This window comes from Myotis daubentonii, chromosome 15, assembly GCF_963259705.1.
Source record: "Myotis daubentonii chromosome 15, mMyoDau2.1, whole genome shotgun sequence".
NCBI classification, from domain to species: domain Eukaryota; kingdom Metazoa; phylum Chordata; class Mammalia; order Chiroptera; family Vespertilionidae; genus Myotis; species Myotis daubentonii.
In genome coordinates this window covers 20,376,460-20,397,423 of record NC_081854.1, presented here as the reverse complement: position 1 = coordinate 20,397,423, position 20,964 = coordinate 20,376,460, and the positions used below count along the sequence as shown (strand labels likewise).

Below are 20,964 nucleotides of genomic sequence, written 5' to 3'. Positions count from 1 at the left end.
AGCAAGGAATTGTAGGTTTCCTTTTCTCTAAAGAAAATGTCTTACATATGTGGTTTTGCATTAAAATAATTGAGCAGAGGAGAACAAGTGTGCAGGATATAAATGGAACAAGAATTGCCATATGCTGGTAATTGTCAAAGCTGGGTGATGGGGACATAGGCCTTCATTAGACTTCTCTCTGCTTTTGTGTAGTTTTGAAATTTTCCCTAAAAAAATAGTTAAAAGTGTTTTTCTTTACAAATAATTGGGGATGTTGAGAAGAGATTTTTAGCAGCTGGAGAAGTAAGCTCTTCTTCCCCAAAGAAGAAACTGCAGAATCAGAAATGTGAACATCTCCTTTAAGAATGGCATCCAGGAGGAAGGCGGTTAAAGGCACAGACAACGGAACCAACCAAGTCTCTTGGGTTCTAGTCCTAGTACTGCCACTTACTAGCTATGGAACCTGAAGCGTTTGATTTAAACTCTAAATACCTCTCACAAAACACTGGGAAAGGAATAGTAGCTGCCTCCTAGAGCCTGTATGAGGATTACGGAATTAATCGACGGAAAGGGCTGAGAACAGGCCTGGCATGAGAAAGGCGTCAGGTAGATGATGGAAGTTATCATTAAAGCACATGCTAGCCAGATTTAAAAACAAAAAATGTCTCAAAGTTGGTACATTCACAGTTGCTTTACCCTAAATTCACTGTCCCAATTGTTACTGACATCATAGCATAAGACAAAGAATCTCCCAACACCAAAGATTCCTCTACATATACAAAATCCTTTTATATAAATAACTCAGTTGTTCCCAATGCTTGTAAGATACTATTCAGACAAATTACACAAGCCATGTTTACAATGATAATTATGAAAATTCATGGCAGAAAATTCCCTCGGTGGATGTGACTCAAAAGGAAGCTTACAAGTACTCCTTCAAAGTACATTCCAGCACTTTCACATTCTAGCACAGTTACAGTGTGCACAGACAATAAACCTCTATGCTCTTCTTGCCTCTGTAGAATTCTTAAAGTAATAAAACAATTCCTAAAAGGTTTTTTCTCTTAAATTCAAACACATGACATTTTTTTTCTTATTTAAATTTTCTCCCACAACAGCTATTGGTGTTATATTAGTATTCAATGAAAACACGTTCATTCTGGGGGATATCTGTAATACTGTCATCAACAAATAAAAACATGTTCATTGCAAAAATTGTTTTAAAGTGAAGCTACCCCACACACCAACTTCCAACACTCAGCATAACCACTGGTTACACTGTATTCATTATCCTTACAGATGGTGATGTCTGGGGAGTTTCAAAATAACATGAGTGGGAAGAAAGTGGGTGGGGCAGGACCGGTGAGCTGAAGATTGTTGGGGCTGGGTGAAGGTCTATGTAGAGATCCAGGTGAGCACATTGATCATGTTCAAAGAAACAAAGAAGTTCAGTGGGTCTAGAGCAGGGGTGGGCAAACTTTTTGACTCGAGGGCCACAATGGGTTCTTAAACTGGACCGGAGGGCCGGAACAAAAGCATGGATGGAGTGTTTGTGTGAACTAATATAAATTCAAAGTAAACATCATTACATAAAAGGGTACGGTCTTTTTTTTTTTTAGTTTTATTCATTTCAAACGGGCCGGATCCGGCCCGTGGGCCGTAGTTTGCCCACGGCTGGTCTAGAGCTTAGGCAGTCAGGGAGACAGGCTGAGATCGTGATGGTCAGGGGCCAGATCACAACAAACCTTCAGTACTAGAAGGAGGTAGGACCCTACCCTAAGGACACTGGAGAAACATGGGATGCATTGAAGCAGAAGGACATGGTTAGATTTGTGTTTCACAAATATCCCTCTCACTGCCAAGTGGGGGTGGGTTAGAGAAATGGGAGGCCAGAGGCCAAGGAGGAGGGCAGGCAGAGACAAGGTGGGAGAGGACAGGATTTGGCCAACGTGGGACCATGAAGGCAAGAAGGGGCAGATGGAAGACATCCAGGAGTCCTAGTGGACAATCTGTGGAGGCTGATGGGTAGGGCTGGGGGTGGGGATGGGGAAGGAGGCATTGAAGATGAAGCCCAGTTCTCTCTGAGAGCCTGGAGTAACCCCTGAGATAGAGACTGAGAGGAGGAAGAGGTTTGCAATTTGGAATATAGTGCATGTTAAAGACCCAGAGATCACCCAGGCTGAAGGGGAAAGGGAGTGGTGGCCTCACGAGGCAACCCACATCTGGGGCCCAGGGAAGATGCAGAGGTGTAGGGCAGAGTGGGCGTCATCAGCACAGAGACAGCAAACCAACCATAAATGAGATTAAGATGGCCCCGGGGTGGGAGTTGAGAAGAGCTTCCCCCACATTTAAGGGATCAGGGAAAACAGGAACTTCTTGTAAAGAAGCAAGACATAGGAAGAAAATCAGGGGAAAGCAGTGTCAGAGAAACCAAAGGGAGTGTTTTGTAGAAGGGAATGGCTAACACTGCCAGTTTTTGCCAAGATGGTCAATAAGTGAGCCCAAAAAAGTGCCCACTGAGCCAAGTTTTTATTGTCAGAGAAAGAAGTTACAAAGAAAGCAAGGAGGGAAGGTGAGAATGAGCCTTTTGGGGCTGGATTAGAGTCAGAAATATCAGGATTGCCCTAGCCGGTTTGGCTCAGTCGACTGGAGGGCTCGGAGTTCGTTCCCGGCCAAGGGCATGTACTTTGGTTACAGGCTCCATCCCATTTGGAGCACATGCAGGAGGCAACCAGTCGATGTGTCTCTCTCACACCAATGCCTCTCCCCCTCCCTTCCATTCTCGCTGAAAATCAATGGAAAAATGTCCTCAGGTGAAGATTAACAAACAAACAAAAATACATATATACACACACACATACAGTAGAGTAGGTCCTCGTGTTACGTTGAAAGATCCGTTCCTACGGTGCAACCTAATGCAATTTTCGCGTAAGTCGGAACCCACCTACATAAGCACCTACGTCACCCACATGTAGCACATACACAGCAGTAATGAAGTGAAACAGTAAAAAAATTTAAAAGAAAGATAACAATTCCTGACCTTTACTGTGGTAAATAATAAAAAAACATAAAGCACATGAGTACATACGTCAAAATGACGGAACTTTTTTTTTTAAATAAATACTGTAAATGGGAGATGGCGATGTAACCAAGAAACGACATACGCGAAGTCTGACGTAACCTGAGGACTGCCTGTATATATATATCAGTATTGGCTCATGTTTATTTTTATACACAGATAGCTACATCTATCTATACATACACACACAGAAAAACAGATGTGTGTGCATACCTGGGTTTGTAACACATACATGTATTTCCTAGCTGTCAGCTGAGAGGGACTAGAAACAGTGACACCCCAGTAGCAATGACCGTATTCATTGTCCCTCGGTTTCTAATACCTTTCTCCAATACCTGGAGAAATGGCTGATTCCAGGGTTGGGGCAGGGAAAATGCAAGATAAGCCTGAATCATCTTACAGTGCCAGAGAGTAAGGAGGTAGGTACTCAAGAAAAAAAATAAAGAACATAGGAACCAACCTGAAAGAGCCCCTATGGCCAAAACCAGTTATTCTGGAGTGAAAAAATTAATTATGACAGTACTGGATTATAGACAAAGAATAAAATAAATATCCATGAGTCCATACTGATAAAAATGAGTGATTATACAAATAAAATAAATGGGGTAGAAGAGACAAATCTTACAGAAGAATTCCAAATAATAAATGTAGAAGAAATGAGGGAAATAGAAAATGAACACTAGAATACCACAGTAATAATTGTCTCAGGCAAGATCCATGATAAATGCTAAAATTCGTGGGTGGAACTTTGAGGAGAATCAGGACATTTGCACAGTCTCAAAGTATCTTCCCATACTTATTATGACAAATTCCTTTATATTTTTCCCTACAGGAACTGGAGCTTAATTCTCCTCCTTTTGAGTGTGGGCTGGATTTTGTTACTTGCTTCTAACAAACAGAATAAGAAAAGGGAAAAGCAGTAACACTATAGTTAAGAAACCTGATAGACACCACCTTAAAGTAGTGATCCAGGTAAATATCAGCTGAAGGTATTCTTCCCCAAACCTATAATCCCAGTCTAACCATGAGAAAAATACAGAAACCCAGACTGAGGGGCAGTATACCTCAAAACTGTCAAAGTTATGTAAACCAAGGAAAGACTGAGAAACTGTCACAGACTGGATGAGACCAAGGAGACATGGCAAATAAATGCAATATGGTATCCTGGATTGGATCCTGGAACAGAAAAAGAACATTAGTGGAAAACAGGTAGGATATGAATAAAGTTAGAATACTAATCAACATTAACTTCCTACTTTTCAAAAATGTACCATAAATATGTAAGATGTTAACTTTAGAGGAAGTTGGGTGCAGGGTATATGGGAAATCTTTTGCATTTTCTTTGCAACTTTTCTGTAAATCTAAAATTATTCAATATAAAAAAATTATTTAAGTATTTACTGACGTGGCTACAAGTCATCACCTGCAGAGACCCTAACTCCCTTCATCTGACTCTTCAAATCTCACCTCATGTGTTCTCCACTCCAGGAAGTCCTTCCTGATACCTTAGACTAGAGCAAGTACTTCCTGTGGGCTCCCACAGCACCCTGTAACGCCCGCTATCCTGGCCCTCCCTGACCCCCGGCTGGTGAGGGGGTGTCTCCCCCACTGGATGGGTGCTCTCGGAGGGCAGGGTGGACGCTGTCTCAGTCACTGCTGTGTCTCTCTCACATGAGGAGTTAAGAGTGCCTGCCTTCCTGATTACAATGGCAGGCAGAAGCTGTGTTGGATCCCCATCACTTCTCCCAACGTAACTCTAACCCTTCTGGGGTCAGAGCCTGCCAGAGCCCAACTTCCTCATCCCTCCCACCCCATTCACCCATCTGAGGCTACATTAATAATGTCTCGCCCTAGCAGGTTTGGCTCAGTGGATAGAGCATTAGCCTATGGACTGAAGGGTTCTGTGTTCAGTTCTGGTCAAGGGCATATGCCCGGTTGCAGGCTGGATCCCCAGAGGAGAGTGTGCAGGAGACAGCCAATCTGATTCTTGCTCATCATTGATGTTTCTATCTCTCTCTCCTCTCCCTTCCTCTCTGAAATCAATAAAAATATATTAAAATAAATAAATAAATAATTTTAAAAAAAATGTCTCACCCACCCATTTACCAAAACATCCACCCACACACTCCTACCCCCAATACACTGTCAGAAACCTGTGACTATTTGCGGTGCCCAGTCCACAGCCCTTCCCAGCAGGCAGACACCCTTGCAGAAACCCCATACCCCCCAGCTATAGCAGGTTGAGCAGCGCTTGAGAGTCAACCCCAGGAGTCTGATCCTTGTCTGGGGAATTTGGAATGGGGACAGAGGAGCTGTGGGTACTGTACTGGAAAGTCACATAGAGTCAGAGCAAGACTGACCCAGGGCCAGCCCAGCTGCCTGCAAACAGAGGAAGCAGCAGATGCAGAGGCGAGACCGGTGTCAGGGCCAGGAGGAAAGAAGAGTCACTGCCCCATGTTCTGACTCCATTCTGTTCTCACGAGGCCCTTGTCCATTTCTTTCCATCATCACCCACAACCAATCCACAGTCAGTCCTGTTTTCAGAATGCATCCAGCCTAGCTGGTTTGGCTCAGTGGATAGAGTGTCGGCCTGTGGACCAACGGGACCCGGGTTAATCCCGGTCAAGGCACGTACCTTGGTGGCAGGCTCCACTCTGGCCCAGGCCCTGGTCGGGGCTCGTGCAGGAGGCAACCAGTCGATGCATTTCTCTCACATCGATGTTTCTCTCTGTCTTTCCCACTCTCTAAAAAACAATGAAAAAATATCGAGTGAGGATTAACAACAACAAATGTATCCAGATGACTGTTCACTACTGTCCCTACCTTGTCCAGGCCACCAGCATCTGTCACCTAGATTATGGCAGCAACCTCCTCATGGACCTCCCTGCCAGTACTCCCAGACCTTGTTTCCATCTATACTCCCCACCTTAGTGACCTCATCTGGGCCTTCCTACCACAAAAATGCCGATGACTACCCCAATTACATCTCCAGTCCAGATTTCACCTCTGAATGCCAGACTCCTAGATTCCACTGCTTGCTCAGCAAGTCCACTGGGATGCTTAATATATCCACATCCACAGCCTCTCTTAGTCTTCCTCATATAGTTACTGGCATTCCCTCCTTCTTCTGCTAAGGCGAAAACCCTTAGTTGTTGACTCCTCTTTTTCAGCCCACACCTATACCCCAAATGCTGCCTACTCATCCTTCAAATTATATCCAAAATCCGACCACATCTCCCACTTCCACTGCTACTACTCAGGCTAAGCCACCACTATCTCTGGCTGGATTAGTGCAGTAGCCTCCTCACTGGAGTCTGCTTCTACCCTTGTGTCCACATGGCAGCCAGAGGAATCCTATTAGTATCATATTCTTCAGCTCAAAATGCTCTGATTTCTTCCTATCTCACTGAGAATCAAATTCAAGTCAGGATGGCTCATCCCTACTCCACATGTTGTCAGCTGGGAGCTGGGCTAGATGGCGTCACTCATGTCTAACACATTAGCTAAAACAATGGAACAGCTAGGGACTGGCTGGGCCTCTTTCCACATTTCTCTCCACCAGCATAGCTGGATTTTTTTATACAGAAACCCAGGGCTCCAAGAGAGTGAAAGCACAAGTTGCCAGGCCTCTTAAAGGCCCAGGCCTCCCCAACTGCATCACTTTCACTACATTCTATTAGCAAAACAAGTCACAGTCAGATCGAATTAAAGGAGGAGACTTCACCTTCTGATGGAAAAAAACAGCAAAGAATGGGTGGCCTTCATTAGCAGTAGCTATTTTAATCTCAGAAACAGCCCCATCACTGGCCTCTACTTCAATCCGTAATCCCCTATTTCCAATTCCACATACAACAGCCTAAGGAATCTGTTAATATATATAACTGACCATGCCTCTTTCCACTATCTAAAATTCTTGCCCTGGTCAGTGTGGTTCAGTTGGTTGGGTATCATCCTATGAACCGAAGGTTGCCATTTGATTCTGGGTCAGGGCACATGCCCCAGTTGCAGGCTTGATCCCCGATAGGGGGTGTGCAGGAGGCAGCTGATCATTGTCTCACTCTTAGATGGAATTTTCTCTCTTCACTCCCTCGCCCTTCTTCTCTCTCCAAAAATCAGTTAAAAAATTTTAAAAATAAAATAAAATTCTTTTACACCTTCCCACTACACATGGGGTAAGGACACACACTCCTTACAGGATCTGCATGGTCTGATCTCTTGCTCCCTCTCAGCCTTTAGGTTCCAACCATCTTACACACACACACACACACACACACACACACACACACACACACACACCAGATTTAATGCAGTTAATGCCTACTCCTTCAGATCACTTCAAACCTCACTTGTAGGGTCCAGATTAGATTTCCTGTCAAGTGCTCTTATAGCACTTTCTACCTTTCTCTGTCATTTCATATTGTGTGGTTAGTTGATGAGTTGAACCCCCCACCCAAGACCGTGAGCTCTTTGGGGGCAGGGAAACTATTTTGTTTTCTGCTGTCTTCCCAATGCCGAGCACAAAGCTGAGGCAAGATGAAAACACTTGTTGAATGTCTGAGATCTCAGAAAATTTTAAGGCAGCTCCTTAAAGTTCTGTGGAAAGGGAACTGACAGAGTATGTAGGATGCTGGGATCAGGATTTGAGCTCTGAAATCATCCACCCATCCTATATAAAAGCCATATGCTAAATGTCCAGTCATCCGTTCAACCAATCAAAGCATAATATGCTAATGATATGCTAAGGATGCTCAACTGCTCGCTATAACGTGCACTGACCACCTCAGAGGGTAGGTTAGCTTGCTGCTGGCGTCCGGCCAATCGGGACTGAGCAAGCCAGGCCAGACATGCTCTGGAGCCCTCCTACAGTCCCTACCCCCAGCCGGCCACACCCACAATGGGCCCCCATCAGGGCAGGCCAGCTGGACCCCACCCATGCACGAATTCGTGCACCAGGCCCCTAGTTCATTCAATAAAGAATCATTAAATCCCTACTATATGTCAAGGGCTCTTCTAAGTGTTGGAGATAAAGCATGAAGTAGACAAAAGCTCCTGCCCTCATGGTGGGGATAGGGTAAAGGGGGACAGACAATCCTATATAATAAAAGCCTAATATGCTAAGTGTCCGGTCATCTAGTCAGCCATTCAACCAATCAAGGAGTAATATGCTAATGATATGCTAAGATCATTCAACCACTCACTATGATGTGCACTGACCACCAGGGGGCAGATAGTAGACCAGCTGACCCGTCACTATGACATGCACTGACCACTAGGGGGCAGACGCTCAACTCAGGAGCTGCCCCCTGGTGGTCAGTACGCTCCCACAAGGGGAGTGCTGCACAGCCAGAAGCCCTGAGCTGGGCTCATGGCTGGTGAGTGCAGCGGCAGTGGCAAGAGCCTCTCCTGCCTCCATGGCAGCGCTAAGGATGTCCGACTGATGGCTTAGGCCTGCTCCCCGCAGGGCCTAAGCCGTCAGTCGGACATCCCTCAAGGGCTCCCAGACTGCAAGAGGGTGCAGGCCAGGCTGAGGAGACACACCCCCTCCCCGAGTGCATGAATTTCATGCACCAGGCCTCTAGTAAGAAATTATATGTGTTAAAGAGTGATATGATTAATGCCAAGGAAAGTTAACATACAAAATTCTAGAAGGGTGGATAGGAAGATCTCAAGGATAAGGTGACATCTGAGTAAAGGCCTAAAGAAGGTGAAGGTGAGCCTTCACTATCTGGGTAAGTGTCCCAGGTAAAGAGAACAGGTGGTACATTTATACCATGGATTACTATGCAGATGTAAAAAAGAAGGATCTCACACCCTTTGAGACAACATGAAGGGACCTGGATAGTATTATGCTAAGCAAAATAAGCCAGGATCTCACTTATCTGTGGAATCTAATGAACAAATTGACTCAACTCCAATTGACTCAAGAACAAATGAAACTGACAAAACAGATTCAGAGACATGGAAGCTTGCAAAAGACTAACGATTCTCAGAGGGAAGGGGGAGGGTATGATGGGAAAAGATTAATTAAAGAATTTATATGTATACTAGAGGCCCGATGCACAAACTTTGTGCAAGAATAGGCCTTCCTTCCCCTGGCTGCTGGTACCGGTTTCCGTCTGGCACCCAGGTCCCGGGCTTCTATCACAGCCCCGGCTTCATCCAGAAGGTCGTCCGGAAGGACGCCCGGTCTAATTAACACATTATGTTTTTATTATTATAGATAGGCATAACCCATGGACACAGACAATAGTGCAGTGAAGGCCTGGGGAGGAGGGGGTCAATGGGGAGAAATGGTGATACCTGTAATATTCTCAACAAAAGATAAACAAACAAATAAAACAGCAAGTACAAAGGCTCTGAGGCAGAGTGAGCAAGGAGGGGTGAATAAATGATGTCAGAGCAGTAACATGGACAGGTCATGCAGGGCTTTGCAGGTCATGGAGAAAACTTTGGCATTTACTTTCTGTGAGATGGAGGCACGGGAGGGTACTGAGCAGGAGAGAAACGTGACCAGGTGTTCAGTGTCACTCTGGCTGCATGTGGGGAGCAGGGAGACCATTGAGAAGGCTGCCATGATGATGTAGACCAGTGGTTCTCAACCTTCCTCATGCCGCGACCCTTTAATACAGTTCCTCATGTTGTAGTGACCCCCAACCATAAAATTAATTTCGTTGCTACTTCATAACTGTAATTTTGCTATTGTTATGAATCGTAATGTAAATATCTGATATGCAGAATGTATTTTCATTGTTACAAATTGAACATAATTAAAGCATAGTGATTAATCACAAAAACAATATTTAATTATATATGTGTTTTCTGATGGTCTTAGGTGATCCCTGTGAAAGGGTCGTTCGATCCCCAAGGGGGTCTCGACCCACAGGTTGAGAACCGCTGCTCTACGCAGATGATGGGAGTGGACAGGACTAGGGTGACAGCAATGGAGGTGGGAAGAAATGATCAGGTTCTGAATATACTTTGAAAGAATTTGCTGATGGACCGGACATGGATATAAGACAAAGAGTGGACTCAAGAACAACTCCAAAGCTTTGGGTCTGAGCAACTACAAGGATGGAAGTGACATTTACTGAGAACAAGCTTGGAAGAACAGATTTTTGGGGGGAAAACCAGGAATTCAATTTGGCCAAGATTACTCTCAAGATATCTTTAGAAATCCAAGAGGTGATACCATGTAGGCAGTCAGCAGTCACAGGAGAGGTTCTGAGCTGGAAATAGAAATTTGAGATATGTTTCCATGCTTATCCACCCCAAATTCCTTACAGAATCCACATGATTTGACACCTGCTGATGACTCGAGGCTCATCTTGCACCTGGCTAAGTCAATGGTTGACATATACACAAATCCTGAGCCCTCTACTTTCCCAGCTATGTGATCTTGGACAAGTTACTTTTTCTGCCCTCAGCAACCTCATTTGCAAAAGGGAGATCATACTAGTACTGGCCTCCTAGGACTATTCATTCAAAAAAATTTTAACTAAGCATCTAAAATATGCAGCCACTTATAGGAATATCTCCTACATAGGGATATTCCTTTCCTGCCCTTCTCCACAATTTGTTAACCACACATCCAGCCTGTCAAGACTATCTCTCCTACCCACATCTTCCTCCGCTCCCTACCAAGACCCTTTCCCTGGTTCATCCCCAATGATCCTGCCAGACACCATCCTGGGCTCCCAGACCAAGGTCTCTTTCCCGTCAATTTACTGCCAGATGACAGCAAATAGGGCCTGCCCTTCTAGACATCCCCCCATGGCTTCTCATTGCCTTCAGGAAATCCCCAAATAGCCAACAAAATCTTCCACGACCTAATTCATACAGGCCTTTCAATAAGATCTCCAAAACCAGATCACCAGGCTGTTTCTCATTGCTGCCTTCGTGCAAGCCTTTCCACCGCACCACAAATACCCCTCCCCGCAACCCTATCATTAGGTCTCAGCTCAGGCAGCTTCTCCACCTCCAGAAGAGCTTCCCTACCCGTGCTCCGTCTGGGTTCCCTCGCGTTCAACGTTGCCACCATTAGCGAACACAAGCAGGTAAGTAACGGAGCCCTTGCTCACTCCTACTGACGGGGTCTTTCCCGCGAGCTGGGTGATGCCCCACGTGACGGGGCCGCTTCAGGCCTCTGCGCCCACCTTCTGCTCGAACTACGAACGTCTTACCTTCATGCTCTCCACGAAAAGCCTTCGGGCACCTGCCGCACGCCTCAACAGAAATCAACACCTGCGCACAGCACGGCCAAAAACACCCAATCACGGCCCTGTCCTTCCTCCTTCAGCGCTAGCGACCAGCATCCGGCTGTTTGTCTGACTGCTGATTGGCCGCCTGACATCCCGCCCCTAAACACGTGAGCGAAAGGAACTCTGGTCTTTGTAGTTCCCCGAAGAAAAGTGGGCAGATTGCTAAGTGGAGCTCCATTTCCCAGGAGGCGCCCGTATCCCTGAGGTGGAAGACGGATACCCTTTGCAACAGGAGGTTCTTGACTGGCCATTTGGGAGACAAAAGTTTCCCAAATGCCAAGGGAACAGGCCCACTTACCTGGAACCCCTGGGATATTTTTTGGCCTGAAAATCTCAAAACGCCTTGCTGTGTCCGCAATTGTTCCAAAGGGTAAGACCAGACGTCGGGAGAGGGGGGGTAAGTCTGTACCCATTGTCTGCCTGTCAATCCCCAGATGGCACTAATAAGTCCTATTACACGTATTCAGCACCTACTGGATGCTTGCCTGGCAAAAGGAACCACTCCTGCACAGACTCTGGAAACCCTGGCTTACTAGGTCACAAACTGTTGTTTCCCAGAAACAGGCCAGAGGTGGGCCTTCACCCTTTCAGAGTCTCAGTTTACCCTGGAAAAGGCAAATGTGGGCTACAATCCTATTCAGGATCTCTGTCTAGGATTCCTTAGGCCCCGACCTCCTCAGCCCCATGTCTGTACCAATAGCTGTAACTTCCCTATGGACATATCTGACAAGACAAAGCTCTTCCAGCACCCCCTCCCCAAACACAATCCCCACCATGCCTCTGAGGGCTGGGTGAAGGGAGCCAGGGCCCTGCAAACGCTCAGGCGGGCATGTGAGAAAGCTCTTTACTGGGGGGTACAGCAAGGAGGAGCAATGCCATCTCCCCCTACCTGCCCCCACCCCTTCCTAGGGCCCTGGGGTGAAGGGGGTCTCCCAACCACTGGACCACCACTGTCTTTGGTACAATAAATAGAAAACAAGGGGAGAGAGGGGGCCAAGGGTCCAGTCCTTAGTGTGGGGGCACGCCTGAACCCCTCCCCTTGACCCCCTGCCCCAGGCCCCAGTCAGTGCAGGCCTCACCCACCCCAGCTGGGCAGCAGCAATTCCAGTCAAGGGGAGAGATGAGGATGGGAGCCCAGGGCCCCCAGATGGGGGGAGGGGTATGGCTTCAGGAGGGCCCCAGGGGAGGGGCAGGGTCATGAGCTGGCTGCCGTGCTCTGGGGTACACCACGAAGGCCCAAGCGAGGCCCCAGAGTGGCAGGGTCATCAGGGGGTGGGAGGGGTGGACGACCTCCTGTCATCCGAGTCCGGAGGGCTGAGGCAGCCGAGTGCTGGGGGGCAGGCGCTGGATGGAGTGGAGAGCAATCAGGAGGGCTGCCCACCAGGCTCACATCCATCAGCTCCGGAGGTGGTGGTGAGGTTGGTGATGGAGGACGGCCAAGGCATCGGGGTTGGGGGGGTAACTGGGTGCCAGCCCCTGGCAGTGATGATGCAGAGGCAGGGGCTTGATGTGTCTTGTGGGGCACATCACCACCTGCCCAGGGGCGCATCGGCTGGGAGAGTGGGACCTAAAGGAGCAAAGGAACAGTGGGTGATGGAGAACCAGGTTCCGGAGTCCTAGATACCCCACCACCCACCTCCAAAGGCCCTAAAGCCCCATACCTTGGGGCTGTTCATCTCACAGTCAGTGATGGAGGGCCCAGGGCCCCCACAATATCGGTTGCTGTAGCGGTAGGTCCGGTTGTCATTGGAGGAGCCACTGGAGCCTCCTGGAAATGCCAGGGGAGGAGAGAAGAGGCCTTAAGTGAGGAGAGGTGGTGGCTGGATTTTGAGGTGGCTGAGTCTGATTCATGACCCAGGCCCAGGTTTGGGCTTTGGGTTCTGCATTCATGTGAAGAAATCAGGCCCAATTTTGAGATTAGGGGTCAGAGTTCAGTTTTGGGTGTTGGAGTCAGAACCAGTTAGAGGTCTGAGCACAAGTTCAGTTTCAGAGATCAGGTCAGGACCAGTTGGAGCTCTCCTGCCCTAACCTTTGGAGTTCAGGATCATGCAGTTTCAGAGCTCTAGGTGAAGGCCCAATGACAAGGACCCCAAGGTCAGGCCACACCAGAGCTTCCCCCACAACTGTCCTACCCTATTGGGCACTGGGCACCCACCAGAGCTGGAGATGGAGCTGGCGGTGCTGGAGGAGGGGCAGGTGTCGAGGGGGGCGGGCGAGGTGGAGGCACTGCTGCCTGCCGGGCCTGTGTTGGTGGCTTCATCTGCCGTTCGGCGAAAGAAGCCATGCTGCAGAGCCCCCAGTGGGCTGATGCGGGCGGCGGGCTCATACTCCAGCATGCGCAGCACCAGGTCCTGGAAGCGGAGGTAGTCGGCGGGGCTGTGGCCCGGCTCCCCCGCCCGCCGGCCCCCGGGCCCGCCCGTCTGCACGCCCAGCACCTCCTGCAGCCGCCGTGTCCCAGGGCCCTGGTAATCCTGGCAGGGAGGGGGTGGGAGGGGGGGCAAGAGAGTGGCCGTCAGTGGGCAGGAGGGGCAGGGAGACACACACGGGGAAACAGAGGCACCAGAGAGAAAGTGGAAAGAGAAGCTAAGAAGAGTTGTGGGGTGGGTAGGAGAGATAGGGTAGATTGGGGAGGAAGGAAAAGACAGACAAGGGGGAGAGGAAGGAAGGGAAAGACACGAGGGAGAGGAAGCAGGGAGAGAGGGAGCCCCAAGTGTGAGAGAGTGAGGGGCCACCAGAGTAGGAGGAGCGGCAAAGGGCAGGGGCCGCACCTTCCTGAGTTCCTTTGTCCTCCGTAGGGTCCAGCCACCCCCAGGCAGCCGTTCAAAGTATTTGCGAGCCTTGGGTGCCTGGTCTAGCATGGGAGCTGGTGGGATGCCCAACACCTCCACAATCCGATTCATTTGGTCCACCTGTGAGCATGTGGGCAGTCAGGGTCATCAGGCCAGCCCGGCCTGCAACCCCTCCAACACACCCCCTCCTCAAGAGCACACCTCATTGGAGCCACTAAAAAGGGGCTCTCCGGTGTGCATCTCCACCAGGATGCAGCCCAGGGACCACATGTCAATGGCCAGGTCATAGGGCGTGCCCAGGAGCACCTCGGGTGACCGGTAGAAGCGGCTCTGGATGTACTGGTAAATCTGAGGGAGGATAGAGGGCAATAGTCACCCCCACTGGCACCCCCAAAACTACAATAAGCCTTCTGCCTCAAACTGGGGATGTGGTTGCTACAAACCCTGATGTTATCAGCACCAACTTTACAGGAGCCACTACCTCCACTTTACTCATCGGCCTCAGAGTCTGCTGGCCTAGTCTGATCCTGATCTCCATCTGTAGGCCTGACTCTGGGCCCCTCTTAGTCAGAGTTTGGCAGTCTGCAAACCTAGCCCTTCCTACCCTCCCAATCCGACCCTTTTCATGCCACCACCATCATTAATTCAAATGACTGCTTACAGGAAGTTGCATAGCTGAAGCACCTTCCCCACCTTCCATCCCAGCTTTCAGAAGACTGGGTAAACAATCTTTAGCTAAGTGCCAACTAGGCTCAAAGCCAACCCAATTTCCCCTACCCACATCTGGCAGCCTCAAAACTGGCCCCACCCCCAGCCTTCACTCTTCCCTTTCTGACTGGGCAGTATATATATCCTGTGGCCCTCTTCTTTACCTAAGCACTATCCCTTAGGCATCAGCCACTTCACTACCCCATCCAGCCTACTTCGGCCCCTTAATCTCTGGCTACCAGTTGGCTCCGCCCGGTCCCAGCCACACCCCTACCCACACCACTAGTCCCACCCCTAGGGCGGGGCCAGGCCCTACCCGCTGGCCGAGCTGGCAGGAACTGCCGAAGTCCACGATCTTGATGGCACTGCGCTTGGGGTTGCAGAGCAGGATGTTCTCCGGCTTGAGGTCGCAGTGGATGATGCTAAGCTCGGGCGTGGCCAGGAAGAGAAGCGCCGTGCAGAGCTGCTGCGCCAGCTTCCGCGTCAGGTTCAGCGAGACACCCCGGAAATGCGTGTTGCGCAGGAGGTCATACAGGTTGTAGGAAAGCAGCTCGAACACCAGGCACAGGTGGTTCCGGAACATGAAGTGCCGCTTCAGGTGCACTGCCGGGAAGGGGACCAAATAAGGGGTGGAAAAAACCCTGAGGCTCAGAGAAGGCCAGTGGTGGCCTGGGGTACGCAGGCATCAAGGAGCGGGCCGGAAGCAGATACGTGTCTCTGCTTCTTGAGCACTGGCCAAAGGGTGGCGTGCCCACAGGTACCAGCCGCTAGTCAGGTATTTTTATATGGTCTATAACTTGGATCATACCAAGAAAAAGACTGATTTTCTTAAGAAAAGTGAATTCTTCCCAAGTCTCTTGTCAAACTGTCAGATAAACCAAGAGAAAGTTTCCATTTGGTGCTGACAGGTCTGTACAGGCACAGATGAAGAGGGAGACAGGCCAGGCACCACTATTTTCCTTCAGCTAAGGAGGCTCACCAACGGTGTCTTTAATAAGATTCTATACTGCCTCATTTAATTTTATAACATTGTTTTAGTCTCAATTCTTTTTTTTGTGTATGTGGCAGAGGTTACTCATTTTCCATTTACTGTGAGGATTTATATTTAAAGAAACATACTATTTAAATCCTCTTGCTTTTTCTAAGAGGAACCAGTATAAACACGAGGGAAAAGGCTGGCATAAATGTTAAAAGTAAAGGCTCTGGAGTCCACTGCCTGGTCAAATTACAGCTCTACTGAGTACACACTCTGTGACCTTAGGCAATAATAGCACCTGAATGCCTTGCTTCTTCATCTCTAGGCTGTGGGCAATGATGCCCCTTCCGTGGCACTGTGGTGAGGCAGACAAGAGCTTATTTATGTAAAGTGCTTACAACAGAGCCTGACCCTTAGCACCTAATAAACTCTGATCAGCATTATCTTGTGAATAGGACAAAAAATCATAAGAAGTGGCAGAAGAATCACTGAAGCCATGGGATTACAGACCAGACCCTGTCCTGAGGACACCAACCCCGTCCTATAGCAGGGGTGACCTGTCCCTAACAGTTCGTGCTGCCTCAGGGCTCACCGATGTAGTACTTCATCTCCGTGTCATGCTGGTTCATCAGCTCCAGCAGCCGCAGCTCAATCTGGGCCTGGTTCAGGAAGGCCTTTTTGTTCTTGATGATCTTGATGGCCACCAGTTCCTGGGTCTGATGATCATAGGCTTTCACCACCTGCAGGGGCAGGGTATGTCACAAAGTGAGGGGAAATGGGAGGTGAGGGAGGAAATAGAGCCAGGCACCACTGTTTTCCCTCCAGCTAAGGAGGTTCACCAATATCACTATCAATATTACTAACAGGAATTCAAAATTGAGTGCTCACCAACAGTCAGGCACTGGTATGAACACTGGACATGAAATAACACAACCTTATGTGGAGAGTCCTGTTAATTGCAGGTTTTTTTTTTTAAGAAATGAAACAGGCACAGGGAAAACCAAGTGACTGGGCTGGGTTGAATGGCCCAGCATAGAACTTGAAACCACTGAACCACTGACTGTGTGAATCAACATCAGTGGGTGCCCATATCCCCCAATCTCTGGATCTGGGTGGGTGGGGGCACCCCGCACCTGGCCAAAGGAGCCTTTGCCAATGAGGGAGTCAATCTCATAACGCTCCAGCCAGCGCTCGCCACTGCGCACTATGTAGTCATGGTTGTCATCGTCATAACCGTGGTTCAGGACCTTCCTCTCCTTCTTGGTGCTTGAGTCCTGAGGAGGAGCCTGCTGGGCCCGCCGCTTCTTCTTGGCATAGTAGACCTGCCCAGCCGGCCAGCCAGGAGATGAGGACTGGTGAGTGACCTGTGCCAGCAGCCAGGACCCCTCAGCACCCAGCTGGGTCCCCCACCCCCTGCCTACCTCATTGATGTGCTTGTAGGTCTTGATGAGGTCCACGGAGAGCTTGCGCAGTGGGGCCGTGGTTGCATCCCGGAAGGCCAGGGGAAGCCTCCTCGGCAAGAGCCGCACGTTAGGCAATACCTGCTGGACAGGGTGAGAGGTGGGCACTCAGGACAGACCTTTACCTCCAACCTAAAGGGGGAGAACTAATGGGTGGCTGGCTCATCATTACTGCGTGCCTATTTATTTGGTCATTTTCTGACAACCCCACAAGCAGAAAAAGTCCCCAAGAGCAGAGGCTATGTCTTATTCTTTCTGTGTATCTTCGGTGCCTGGAGCAGGGCCTGGTATGTAGTGGATAATAATAATTATTATTTTTAAAAAATATTTTTATTGACTTCAGAGAGGAAAGGAGAGGGAGAGAGAGATAGAAACACCAATGATGAGAGAGAATCATTGATTGGCTGCCTCCTGCATGCCCCCAACTGGGGATCAAGCCTGCAACCCCGGCATGTGCCCTTGCCCAGAATTGAACTGGGGACCCTTCAGGCTGTAGGCTGACACTCTATCCACTGAGTCAAACCAGCTAGGGCTGTAGTGGATAATTATTAAAGATTGGCTGAGTGTTCCTTTCTGAACCTCAGTGGGAGAGATCATACAAAAAAAACTTAGGCTCTGCCCCTCCCAACCCTTCGCCTGAGACCATCCAGCTGGGTATCCCATCTTAAGGGTTCCCATCTTGCTTCACCCTTATCCCTTAGGGCCTTTCCAATGCTCACCCCCCGCCCCACATCTGAGCACCTTTGTCCAGTTATTTCACTTCAAGAGTCCTGGATCTGGATCCAGCACCCTGGATCTCCCACTCCAAGCTCTACATTTCAGAACCTTAACTGTCTCTATCCCTGGAGATCTATACCCTGTACCCTAGGCCCTGCAGACTCCAAGACCCTCCAGGCTCAACTTTCCTCCCCTTACACTCCCTCCAGATCTTTCACTCTGGACTTTTTCTTAGTGAACATTTATTGCTTACTATGTGCCACGCACTGTCCTCAGCACTTTATATGTATTTCATTAACTGGTTTAATCCTCACAACAACCCTGTGAGGTAGATATCATTATTGGCCCCATTTTACAGAACAAAATACTAAAGCATGGAGAACCTAGTAATTTTACCTATTTTAACACAGGCCCTCAAAACCCTGACTCTGCCAGCAACTTTTCTATTATATTCAACTTCCAGGGGGCTCTTCATGCCCCTGAGAGAATGTCCTGGACAACCACACTATCTTTGGCCCCAAGATCCTTCTATTCCCAGCCTCCCTCTACCCCAGGCAGGTGAGGAGCCAGCTGACCACATACCTGTGTGTGTTCCTGGGGCCCTGGGAAGCCAGAGAAGGGACCATGGCCCAGTGGGACGGCCATGGTGGGCTCAGAGGGCCGCAGGGGAGCGAGGCCTGGAGCGGGAGCCCGGCTGGGGGGCGCCTTCTCGCATCCTGCACCTCGGCTGCCACCGCCGCTGAGACCTGAGAGCAGGCGGGAGGCAGGGGAACAACATGGAAGGGGATGTGTGGGAGAATGCCAGGCAGGAAAGGGGTGGACATCAGAAAGAAGGCAAGGCACAGAGGGTGGAGGAAAAGTGCAACAGCGCAACAGGTGGGAATGAAGAGGGGACAGACAGAAGTGGTGAGGGGGAGGGGAAAGAAGGCACAGCAGAATCCCTCAACAAATGATTACCAAATAAATGAGGTGGGCAGCACAAACGGGCACATGTGAAAGAGAGTGATCGGGAGTCAGGCAGGAATATGGGCCAGGACAGAAAAGGACAGAAAGACACCAATAATTGGAGGAAGGAAGAAAACAGAAATCACAGACAGTATGGGGAGTAGGGCTCACTCTTTTCTTCCCATTTCCACTTGTAAGCCTCCCCAGGCCGCCCTCACACAAGATCCTGTACCCCTGCCCTCTCCCCTGAATATTGGGATCTCACCTTACCAAAGCAAGGTTCATCTGTTTCAAGATCTACCCTTCCCAGCAGATCCCCCAAACCACATTAGAGTCCTCTATGCCCCACCAACCATAGCCAAGTCCTCTGTAAGCCTCTAAAACCACACCAGGGTCTTTGGGGACCTCCTGACCAGTTATCTGAGAACTCCTATACGAGTCCTACTCCTATGGCACTCTGGTCCACCCGGGCACACCCTTCCCCAGGGACCCCCCCCCCCCCCCCATATTATGCCAAGACCTCTTCCCTATATCATTCTCCCACCTCAGGAGCCATCGCTCCAGCTAGTTTCTCCGTACCATATCCCACTCCCCAGTATTGTGCCAAGTACCCCTTCCAATCAAGGCCCACTCCTCCTGATGGGGGCAAAGGGATGTGTCTCTTCTCACGACTAGTGATCGTCCTTCTCTTCCCCACACTGGAGTCTACCCACCTCCTCCCAATCCAGGTTTCCCACCAGGCCCTTTCTCCAGTGACTCTTCTGTCCACTGGAGTCAATCCACAACTGTGCCCATTCCTAGAAGTCCCCATAGCCAAATCCCCCAAATATCACAGAATTCTTCCCTATCTGCCACCCCCAAATCCCTCATATCAGTCCCTTTCTCCTATGCCAAGCCTTGCCACCCCACGACCCCTCCTCTCTTGGAGCTCCCCCCACCCCAACACACACACCCCAAACTCTTTCCTGGGGCCCTCCCACACCAGGATCGTCTCTCCCAGCCACCACCCCCTACCCGGGTCAGGGCTGGTGCGGGGCCCACGGGAGGCTGGGGCGCGGTGGGGCCCCCAGTGGGGTGGGCGAGCAGCCAGCATGGCGGCGGTGGCGGCGCTGAGGAGACAGCCGCCTGTCCCGGGCCAGCGGGCTCCGGCAAGCCCTACGGCAGGGAGGGCAAGCGGGACAGGCGGCCGGTGGGTGACAACAGCAGCCGCCGCGGGGGGAGGGGGGAAGAGGAGGGGACAGGGACGAGGGTCAACCCGGGGCACACAGGGAAGGGAAAGGCAGGTGGACGGGGGAGGGGCGGGTTAACCCTCGACCCGCCAGCCCCGCCCCACGCAGCCACCGGCCCCCAGGGACACAGGCGTCTGGCCTCCCATTTTGGAGGGCCGCCAGGGCCAGCGGGCAGGCCTGAACTTGGCAGTCCACACCTGCCATGGCAACAACCGTGCCATTGGTCGCTGGGCCCGAGAGCTCAACCAATCACAGCTCGGGGCGGTTGTTGCTAGGCGACAATGATGCAGCGGGCAGAGCCGAGCCCAAACAAAGGGCGGGAGCGGGACCCCAGAACCCCTTCCCAAGACAACTCTCTCGGGCTATGCCCTTCCAGGAATCCAACTATTAATAGGTAGGCATGGCCTGCACCTGCCCGCCGCCCCACTCCTCTCCTCCCTGCGCCTCCTAAGTCTCCCGGCGACAGGGGGAGGGCGGAGCGCGAGCCGCGCCCCATCTGTAGCCACTTCGTTACCTGAGAACGCAGGCAAGGGGACTCAAACTGCTCGGGAAGCCCGAGCTCAGGCCTGCCCACTGGCTGAAGATATCCGGTGGACGCAGCGAAGCAGGGCCCTGATTACCCAGTAATGCAACCAGCAAAATGGCAACCACAACAAACCGGCCCCCCCTCCCTACAGGCTTTGGGCTCCGCCCCCACTTCCCCCATCCGCTCCCTCACGTGACTCACGGCAATACACTGCGCCTGCTCAGCGGAGCTTACCAGCACACATGCGCAGTGAGCTCCGCTCAAGCTCCAAAATCCAGGCTAGGGTGGCGCAAGAGGC

General features: G+C 50.2%; 1 protein-coding gene across 9 annotated transcripts; it reads right to left on the bottom strand.

Moving 5' to 3' along the window:
- Positions 1 to 12,146: 12,146 nt before the first annotated feature.
- DYRK1B (dual specificity tyrosine phosphorylation regulated kinase 1B) lies at positions 12,147 to 20,823 on the bottom strand. Of its 9 annotated transcripts, none has more exons than XM_059666551.1 (12): positions 19,926 to 20,590; positions 18,549 to 18,712; positions 17,211 to 17,333; positions 16,923 to 17,111; positions 16,382 to 16,529; positions 15,130 to 15,416; positions 14,307 to 14,453; positions 14,085 to 14,225; positions 13,752 to 13,787; positions 13,472 to 13,667; positions 12,978 to 13,084; positions 12,147 to 12,883 (listed from the first exon to the last, which is right to left on the bottom strand). In XM_059666551.1, exons 1-12 carry the CDS (start codon positions 20,002 to 20,004, stop codon positions 12,512 to 12,514), a joined length of 1,989 nt encoding a protein of 662 aa, XP_059522534.1. In that variant the 5' UTR covers positions 20,005 to 20,590; the 3' UTR covers positions 12,147 to 12,511. The 9 variants fall into 9 exon arrangements, with proteins under 9 accessions (XP_059522534.1, XP_059522535.1, XP_059522539.1 ...); XM_059666552.1 differs by having other exon boundaries at positions 17,211 to 17,330; positions 19,926 to 20,588; XM_059666556.1 differs by lacking the exon at positions 19,926 to 20,590 and adding an exon at positions 20,655 to 20,823 and having other exon boundaries at positions 13,472 to 13,787.
- Positions 20,824 to 20,964: the final 141 nt, after the last annotated feature.